Below are 9,638 nucleotides of genomic sequence, written 5' to 3' on the forward strand. Positions count from 1 at the left end.
GGGGGGGGGGGGTGCTAATCGCCTCCAGGTGTCAAGGCTTTGGGTTTGTGACAGAAAAGAGAACCTGGCATTGAAGAGTAATCAGGAAGAGATGGAACACTTTTATTGTTGCCAGTTGCAAACATGAATAACACGGGAGTATAGACAGGAGCCCTGAGCACGCGTGTGGGGCGTCCTGGGAAAGCGGGTCAGTCGGCTGGCGAAGGCTCGGTTGAGTCCGTGCCGGGGAGTGGCTGGGCACACGGTCAGCTCTCTCTCGCGTCGTGGTGCGCCGTTTCGAGGGTAGATCATCTAGGCAGCTTCCTGGCTTCTTAATGATGCCAGTCCAGGTGCTGGGAACTTGGCCTGCGTGTCCCGTGATTGGTGTGATGGTCGAGAAGCCAGTCTTTCACATGGCCAACCGTGGTTCAAGTCCTGGACCCGGTGGCTTGCTCTCTCACTTTCTCATTCTTTCTCTCTGTCCCTCTCTGGTGAGCATATGTGCCCTATAGCAAATTGAAAGATAGTGTTGATGATGAATAAAATCTCTCTGATAATTATTAAAAAGAAAAGAAAAGAAAAGAAAACGATGGTGCGGATGTCCGCGGACTGGTAGAAGGTGCTGGCGTAGTGGAGAGCCCTAGGCTTGGCAGGGTAAGAGGAGTTTCAGGAGCCCGATCCCGCTCTGTGGCCCTCACTCCTTCCCCGGGGCAGTCTCCTTCCCCACTGGGATAACTGGGCAGGTCCTCCAGCATGCACAGAGCCAAGCTGCCCCTGTGCTTGTGCCTGGTCTCCAGGGGATGCCGTCAGGTGGCTGGCTCCCAGCTACGCTCACCTACCTCTGCCCCTTCTGGCCAGCGAGGAGCGCTAGTGTCTGCTGTTCCCGGGGGTCTGACTGCGACTGGAGATGGGCTTCCTGCCACAGTCCGCCTGGGCTCCGCCCTGAAGCAGCCAGCTGTGCCCAAAGTCTCTGCAGTGGGATAAAGGCATACTCTCCATCCTGGCCTGCCCCTACCCTGTCCCCACCCTGTCCCTCCTGTCCCTCAGGCACTCCCTACTGTCAAAAGAGATGTGAAGCAGACTTCTCTTTCTCTAGCCAGAAAGCATGCAAACTCCCCCAGCAGTGGCAGTCCAGGGGCAGGGGGAGGTCCGCTGTCTGGACTGGGCTCTGACCGCTGGGACATCTGTGAGGGTGCTGGAGGGGTTCTCATCACCTGAGTTGGCAGCCCGCTTACACTCGCTACCTCATGTTGTGAGAACGAACTTCGCAGTGGCATCGTGTCCCGTAGTCCTGAACGTCAAAGTGCTGAATTTCGATAGAAGCCTCCTACTCTATACCAAAGTAAAGTTACGAGGGTTTCGTTTTTGCGTCTGTCCTTTTCACAGGATAGACGTCCCTGACCACGTTTGCCAGCAGTGCCAGTTAGAATGAGGCTTTCAGACTGGAAGGCACAGTGGGCTTGTGACCATGAGCGAGGGCTGCAGGGTCCCAGGAAGCCCAGATCCCAGCCCGGGCTCCCGAGAGCCACCGTGCATGTCTCCCTGCCCTCGTCTCTCCCTTCATACACGTCTCCTCCCTCGCTTGCCCTCTCACTCCCTCACAGTTAGGGCTTCTGTGTCGAAGCAGCTGTGCCCAGAGCTGCCCGGGCTTGCTCTGTGTGATGCATTGGTCACAGGGAAGTGGCCTTGGTGAGGCCAGGTCAGGGGCACTGCTGGGGCCTTTCCTGTGGGGCATGTGACTTAGGGGTCTCTGAACAGCAGACCCTTCTCTGCCCGCCTTTCCAAGTGCGAGAATGGCAGCCCCTTCCAATGCCCTGGGGAAGAAGCCTACCTCCTACAGGCTTAGTCCTGGTGGGAATTTGGGGTCTCATCACGGAGAAGTTCTGAGCCGACCTGTCTTCTAATTAAATAAAAATGGTAGTACACACAGAGCTGAAGACATTGCCCAGATACAGAGGTTTGGGTGGGGACGCCGGCTGTGGGCTCCGTCCCCTGTCCCAGTCTCTCTCCGGTTTCCCTTTGGACACCACTCAGCACCTCCTCCTGCGGTCAGAGGTGGCCAGCGTCATCGAGCCCTCATGGCCTCTCTCGTCCAAGTCCTGCAAGGCCAGCACGCTTCTGCGTAAACGCCAGTACGTCTCACGTGTCCGATGAGTGCAGCCTGATCACGTGGCATGAGCCTCCAGTGGGCTGGGGGGGGTTCCCTGAGACCGGCTTCCGCGGCCCCCCAGGGCTCTGGAGGGTGGATGGAGGTCCAGCAGAAGTAGGAGCAGAGGGCCCTGGCGGACTCTCTGTTTCTGGTAGGAGGTGGCTGAGTTAACCATCGAGCTGCTCTGAGGTGAGAACGCCCAGGTTGCATAGAAGCAGCTCCCCATACGTAACGCCCCATCACCGTCTCTGCAGACGGACAGCCCAGTAGCGAGGCCTCAGTCCTCTGACGTCAGCCCCAGCCCACGCCTGCTTGTCCCCGATGTTCTCAGAGAGCGTTGGCCTTACGCACTCCGGGCAGAGGGGTCGCCGCTGCCCGAAGTGTGGTAAGATGTGTCTGTTGTCACACGTGTGGAATGTCACTGGGAGCAGATGTGTTCTCCACAGCATATACCGGCCGAGTGCCCGGTCCTTAAGGTTGACGACAGAGGCTCTGTGCTAGGACGTCGAGGTGATTTGTGTCCTGTGCGGACACAGAGCTCCAGGCTGCCATGTGAGCCCCAACCCAGTCGCTCCACTTAGCTGAGTTACAGCACAGAAGCTGGCCCTCAGAGCTGGCCTCCTGGGAGCTGTCCCCTGGGAGCTGTCCCTGGGAGCTGTCCCTGGGAGCTGTCTCCCTGAGAGCTGGCCTCCTGGGAGCTGTCCCCTGGGAGCTGTCCCCGGGAGCTGTCTGAAAGCCGTCAGTGCTACTCTATTTAATTCATGTTCAGGACAGTGGCTTGGCTCGAACTTGGTCAGACAGTCCTCGGGGTCCGACTCTGATGGTGCCCCGTGGACATGTCAGTGGTCCCAAGCTTCTCCGAGACTCAAGACGTTGAGTGCTGCGCCACCCGTTCACGGATCTGGAATAAGCCTCCGCTGCGATGGAAGCCCAGGATGCAACGCGGACACGGGTGTCTGTGAACTGGTTGTATGGGGAAACGTTGCTAGAAGAAAAGGAGGAAAAGAAGCTGCTGGTTCGATTGAAGTACTTGACGTTCTGCATGAGCACACCTCAGTGTGTGAGTGTGTGAGAGTGTGTGTGAGTGTGAGAGTGTGCGTGACAGTGTGTGAGTGCGAGTTGGAAGTCAGGGCGGTCACCAGGGCCTGCTCGATGGGGGCACCTTCCAGCGCTTCGCACATGTAGCCTGACAATTCTTGTGGTGGTCTCTGTGAGGGAGCGTCTTCCCCGTATGAGAGGTGAGGATGTGAGGCCAGAGAACAACATGCTTGTAGTTACAGAGACTATGGAGTGGAGCAGTAGCAGAACTCCGTTCTCTTTAATTCTAGAACGCACACAAAGGATTTTGAAGAGTGGCCTCCGTAACATACCGCTGTTTGTCCTTATTACCATGTTGCAATCAGAAGCATGCTCAGTAACATGGAGACGTCATCAGACGTGTGTGGACACTCCCTTCAAGTTCCTAGCCAGAGGCACTCCCAGGAGGCTCTCTGAAAGCGCTGCTTGCTTCCCTCAGAGTAGCCACCCGGCTTGTTCCGCTCCGCAGCAGAGGGTGCTCTGCCCCTCCAGGGGTTTGCACTGGAGCTTCGTCCTCAGCCGGCTCCTGCAGCTGCAGGGTCCTTCCCCGCCTCACCTGCAGTCTGGTTTTAGTGAAGTCCTGGCATGCCCTGCATCTTAGGTCGGGTCACCGTGCGGTGGTTTCTGTACAAAGCAGGAAAGGTCTGATGAATGAGTCTATAATCTAGCTGACGTGGTTCTTGCTGGTGGCAGACACGACCCCGGGTATAGACAGGATGGATAAGCACTGCCTGGGGGCCTATGGGGGGACCAGGTTGTTGCATCCTCAAGGCCCACGTGCTCAGCCCAGGGGGCCCCCTCCTACCTGCCTTTGGCACAGGGTGCTTCCTGAAGGGTCTTTATAAGGGAACTTTGGTGACTGTGCCATCTGTCATAAACTATGTCTTAAGAGTGTAAAGAAGTTCACGTGTAGCCGTGTGTGGGATAGCGGAAGCGTTTTAAACCCAGTTCATATGGGATAGTATGTTTATAAATATAGTTGTAAGGAGTTAGGAGAAAGAAAGATCCAGAAACTTGTCACTTTACCCTGAAATGTGTAGATGAGAGACTGGAGGTGATGACATTGCCGGAGCATTCGCACTGCCAAGGACTCCATGTTCGTCGGTGCAGTGTGGGCTCAAGCAACACACACTCCATTCAAAATGGTTAAACAATAGGGAGACAGACACATTATTTCTGGAAACGAGAAGCCCAGAGTTATGGACAGCCATAACTCTATGGTTGGTTAATTTGGACAGTCAGCGCTGCCTTCAGAAACTAGATCCTCTCAATCCCGTGGCTCTTGGCTGATCCCTTACGGTGTCAGTGTGGCTGCTGTGGGACCGTGTGTTTCTCACACACACAGCATTTGAAGGTCTGGCGAAAGACAGTCCCTTACTTTTGTTATGTTTTAAGAACTAGAAGAACTTGCCCATGGACTCTCTGTCCCCACCTGACTCCTTTAGGCTCCATGATGACCTTTTGGAATTGTGCTGTGTTTGCATTCCAAAGCCAGACACTGGCCAGGTGATGGGGTTTCACGATTAGCTTAGAATATCCAGGATCCATCCCTGGGGCTAGGATTTGACCTGTGAATATGGCCTTGGCTGATTGCTGAAATAAGACTGCTAGCCAGAGTTTGTCAACAAGACAGGGCAGGCAGCCAGCGTTCTGGGCATCTTGCCGGACACTCAGTGGGAGGAGTATGTGCTAGCTTTTGCTTTCTGAGCTGAAGGAGAAATGCCAGGATGGAGATTGCTCAACGGGCTCTGTTAATGTCAGTCTTGTCGATCTGTGTGCTGTCACACATAATGCAGTTATGTAATAGAGATCCCAACCAACTTAGCATCCCTCTGTTTCAATTACTGAGCTAATGTGTAAGTTCCCAGCTGCAGGTGGAGGGGAGGGGTGCAGAGGGGGTGTTAGTGCTGGGGTGGGAGAAGGTAGCAGAGGGGGTGTTAGTGCTGGGGTGGGAGAAGGTAGCAGAGCTGTCACCGACCGCTTTATCCTCATTGGTGTCTGGGAATTGCCAAGCCCAAGCCCGCTATTTATTACCAATCCCACGTCTGTTTTTATTAAATGTGAGATTTGAACGTGTTCTTCCACCTCCCCTCCCACTGAATATACAGAAAATTAAGGCTGTCACCTCCAGAATGTTCCCCAGGCCTCCACCTCCCGCGGAGGAGGACACACTGTGGGCCCAGGCAGCCCGAGTGAGTTCAGTGTGTGCGGGACGGCGGCCTGCTGGAGCGCCCGGTGCACGCGTCTGTGCTGGGAAGAGTGTGGGTGAGGGTGTAAAGGCCACCCACTGCCTGTACCAGCGTCCCCAGCCTCCCGGTGTGCGGTGCACGGGTGACTTGTGGGTTTCTGGGTGACAGAGCTTCTGTTTTGCCCATCCTCAGAGAGGTGAGGATCAGCTCCTCCAGCACCACGACTTCCGAGAGCCAAGAGCCGTCTTCCGGCGACGCTGCCGTCAGTGCCCTCCAGCAGCAGCTGGTGCTCATGGTGGCCCGGAGGACCCAGTCCGAAACCCCCCGGGTAAGTACACCCTGCGGCTGCTCATGGGGTTCTAGAAACGGGCCCACAACTGTCTCTCGGCGGGATTACCTGACAGCTCGCGCTGACACACCCCTGCGCAGTGGTCTCAGAGTGCGCGCCAGGAACCGCTTACAGCTGGCAGCCTTTGGTGCTAGCAGAGAGGAGGCGCCCGCAGCAGGGTGTGGCTGCACTGCCTTGTTTTCCAAACAGCACGAATTCTGCCCCACTGGCCTTTGGTTGCTAGGGTGCTCAGATCCTGCTGCAGTCACTGGGCTAGGTGGCTTCCCCGACCTGGTTTGGAAAAATAAATACTTAAAAAAAATTATTATTGGGACCAGCAGATGGTGTGTTGGTTACTAGCTGAACTCCCACGTAGTCCACCGTGGTTCAAGTCCCAGATCTGGCAGCTTAAAACTCATGCAGAGTACATGCATGCATGTTCCCAAGATCCCACGAGGAGAAGGGGTTATGGTGTGGCCATTCTCCCTGGGGGGTGATTTCTCACATTCTGTCTCTCTCTGTTTCTCTAGTGACTGCATGTGCCCTATAGCAAAAATCTCTCTAAAAAAGAAAAATGTATTATTGCCTTGTATATAAGCACTCAAAGATTAAGTGTTTGACTTGAAGAGAAACCTATTCTTGGGGCAAGTGACATTATCATGAAGGGGTCTAAAATGTGAAGCTTTCTATTATTTCACTCAGAGATAGCATATTAAGTTCTTTTATCCAGACAACCTTTAATGAGCCCCTGGAGACAGAGCCAGGGATCAAAGCCAAAGCCTCCTTAGCAGAAGGGACACTTTGCTGCTGGCGCAGACTGAGGAGAGGCTGGTGGGCGGCACGATGGCAGTCAGTGCGACCTTTCCTCGTCTCTGTATTTACTTCCTTTCTGGCAGTGTGTTGACCCCTTCCAGAGAACTTCACCTTTGGAAAAGAAAAAATACAGTCTGGTGTTGGTTTTGATTGCTTAACCAAACTTTTCCAAAGGATGCTCGCTAACATGGTGAGTCAAAATTTATACACCATTGCTCGCCTGTGCAAAACACACCGAGTGTCTCCTGCCCGACCGTGGCTCTGTGGCCTAGTCCTGCTCGTGTGTGGCGCGTGCAGGAAGGCCTCTACTGGGAGTGTCAGTTAAATCAGCTTGGGTGTCCATCAAGGAGCAGACAAGCAGAAGTGGAGTGTGGACAGCAGGGCCCGCTCGACTCTGAGAGGAAGGAGATTTGGTCGTTTCAACAACACGGGTGGACCGAAGTGAAGGAGCCAGGCACGGACAGACACGCGTAATCTCACGCACATACCGCGTGATCTCATGCACACGTATGGAGCCCACACAGCTGATTTCACAGAAGTAGGGACTAGTATGAGGGTCGGCAGAGCCTGGGGTGGTGAGCAGCAAGGGGCCGGGAGGATTTGGTCAAAAAATAGATTTCTCCAGGTAGTGAGGAGGAGTCAGCTGGAGAGCTGGCTCGATGGTTTGCAGGGCGCGGCGACTTGCAGTTGGTGTATGGGGCTCCCGGAGAACGCTGACAGCAGCCCTAGATCTCCCACCACGCGAAGCAGCACCTGCCCCTGCCCCTTAGCTAGCTCACCCAGGCTGCCGCTGGGGGCCTGCCGGACTCTCGAGAGTCCCTCACTAAGTCCTTGAAAAACAAATCAATGAAGACTGATTTTTCCCCCAAATTGCCTTCATTTTCACAAGACTAATGCTAATCAGAAATGAATTTGGAGTTAAAACTTTACAAATCTGGGACTAAACTTGCCACGTTTCAGTTTCACTGGTTTAGACGTCTTTGCTCCTCGGCCTGCCTGCACACTGTGCCGTGATGTGGCACGCAGCAGGAGTTAACACGTGTGATGATGACACCGAGCTGTGTGGCACGGGGACCTTACCTCCCCTCAGGGCGCCCACCGGAAGTGCAATGTGTTAGTGTGCGTCAGGATGTGAACACCTGCCATTCGATTTCAAGCTGCAAAGTGTGCCAGGCCCGCGGTGCAGCACTGCCCACGCTCACTCCGACGTTTCTTTTGGTCTCTGAAAGCACGTGAGCCAGGACCTGGAAGGCTCGTCCTGCTCTTCAGCACAAGGGAAGTTTAACCGAGAGCAGTTTTACAAATTCATCATCTTCCCCGGCAAGTGGGTCAAAGTCTGGTATGACCGACTCACCTTGTTGGCGCTACTCGACCGGTGAGTGAGTCCGCGCACGCGTGACCCAGAGGCACGGCTAGGGCAGGGCGCACGTGCATGCTTCAGAAGGACGCTGCTGCTTGCTGAACCCCCTGGGGTGTTTTCAGGCCGTCCACCTCCTATCCTGTGCTGCAAACCCAGAGGCGACACCTTAGTTCCAGCAGCCAAAGGAGGTGCACGTTGGCAATCACACGGAGAGACGCGAGTCGGTGTCGTGGCGAGTTGGAGCTTAGCGTGGGGCAGCAGTACGCTGTGGTCTCCTCACACCTTGCCCCGTTTCTGTAGGAAGGCGTGAGGCTCCTCTGGCATTAGGCCCAGCTGGACTGGGTGTGCTGTGGGCTGAGGGGAAGATGAAGCAGGTGGCCACTCCTGTCTCTTCCCTGGGCAGCTTGGACTCTAACTCCCTGTGCCTGTCTGCCAAGTAGAAGTCTTCTCCTAACCCTTTCCTCTCTCTGTCACCCTGTCTTTGTTCCTTAAGACAAGACGCTGCCCGGCGGGAGTGGTTCCAGGTGGCTAAGGGAGAGAGGAAGGGGGTGGAGCTTGATTGCAGTGTGATGGGATGGGGCTAAGGGAGAGAGGAAGGGGGTAGAGCTTGATTACAGTGTGATGGGATGGGGCTAAGGGAGAGAGGAAGGGGGTGGAGCTTGATTACTGTGTGCTGGGATGTGGCTAAGGGAGAGAGGAAGGGGGTGGAGCTTGATTACAGTGTGATGGGGTGGGGCTAAGGGAGAGAGGAAGGGAGTGGAGCTTGATTACAGTGTGATGGGATGGGGCGACTCCTGTTACAGTAGCGTCTTAAGCGGGGCGATCACATGCAGAAACCCAGGGCCCCGTGGAACCACAGCAGTTGGGGAATGGGGTTGTAATGGCTTCCCTCACGACACTGTGTCACTCAAGGGGCACACACTTAAGAGAAGCATTTGATACGTACTCATCACCCAACGCAATACGTTCTATTACATGAGGTATCTTTTGGGGAATATTAAGGTTTTTTTCTTGATAAAAAGAAATTATTGGGAGCTGAACAAGCTGGTGTTAACCCTTCGTATTAAAATATATTTCTGTAGATTTCTGTTTGTTATTTTAGAATCTACTTGGTGACAAAAAATTAAATATCCACTTGATACCTTAAGGAGGATGATGAAGATTATTGCAGTTTTAAAAAGTTTATCATTTTATAGTTTCATCACCTATCTTGCAGGTCCCAGTGGGTTTTGGGGTGACCTAGAGGTGGTGCGAGATCCCCCACCCCTGGGCTCACGTGGGGGCCCTGCACTCCAGAGTCGCCCTCAGGGACCACGTACAGACCCGCCGCCGCGTGCTGTGGGCTCAGGACGGTGTCCTCGCTGCTGCGGCCTCTGCCACGGGGAGCCAGATGACGCAGTGCAGCCACGGGAGGGCGCTTTCAGCATCAGCTGCTATTCTTAGCATGGTTCTTGGAGTTTAGTCTAGAACCCAAAAAGAAGGAAAACACGTAAACGTACAGTAAAAGGCAGGAAGCCCAGGGTAGTGCTGAGTCCAGACGAACTGTCGCTGTTCGTTTACGGGAGCTTCGTCCTTCATCCGAGGACGTGAGCCCTGGGCCCCTCTGCCAGCCGGACAGTGGCCGGGCTGTCCAGTTCAGAGTCAGGCAGGAAGTGCAGGGGCTGCCAGAGCCCACACTCCCAGCACGGACCCTGACGCCGGAACCAGATGCTGACGCTGGCTTAAGGGGCCACGCGGGGCGGG

The 9,638-nt window shown here is 54.8% G+C and overlaps 1 protein-coding gene across 1 annotated transcript in view; it reads left to right on the plus strand.

The window, feature by feature from the left end:
- PCNX2 (pecanex 2) overlaps positions 1-9,638 on the plus strand; it is a 215,259-nt gene that overhangs the window by 32,539 nt on the left and 173,082 nt on the right. The window contains exons 9-12 of the mRNA XM_006146000.3: positions 5,587-5,722; positions 7,765-7,910; positions 9,192-9,309; positions 9,461-9,535. Coding sequence (XP_006146062.1) covers positions 5,587-5,722; positions 7,765-7,910; positions 9,192-9,309; positions 9,461-9,535 — 475 coding nt within the window. The remainder of the gene's footprint in view (positions 1-5,586; positions 5,723-7,764; positions 7,911-9,191; positions 9,310-9,460; positions 9,536-9,638) is intronic.

Source organism: Tupaia chinensis, unplaced genomic scaffold, assembly GCF_000334495.1.
Source record: "Tupaia chinensis unplaced genomic scaffold, TupChi_1.0 Scaffold000161_1, whole genome shotgun sequence".
Classification (NCBI taxonomy): Eukaryota; Metazoa; Chordata; class Mammalia; order Scandentia; family Tupaiidae; genus Tupaia; species Tupaia belangeri.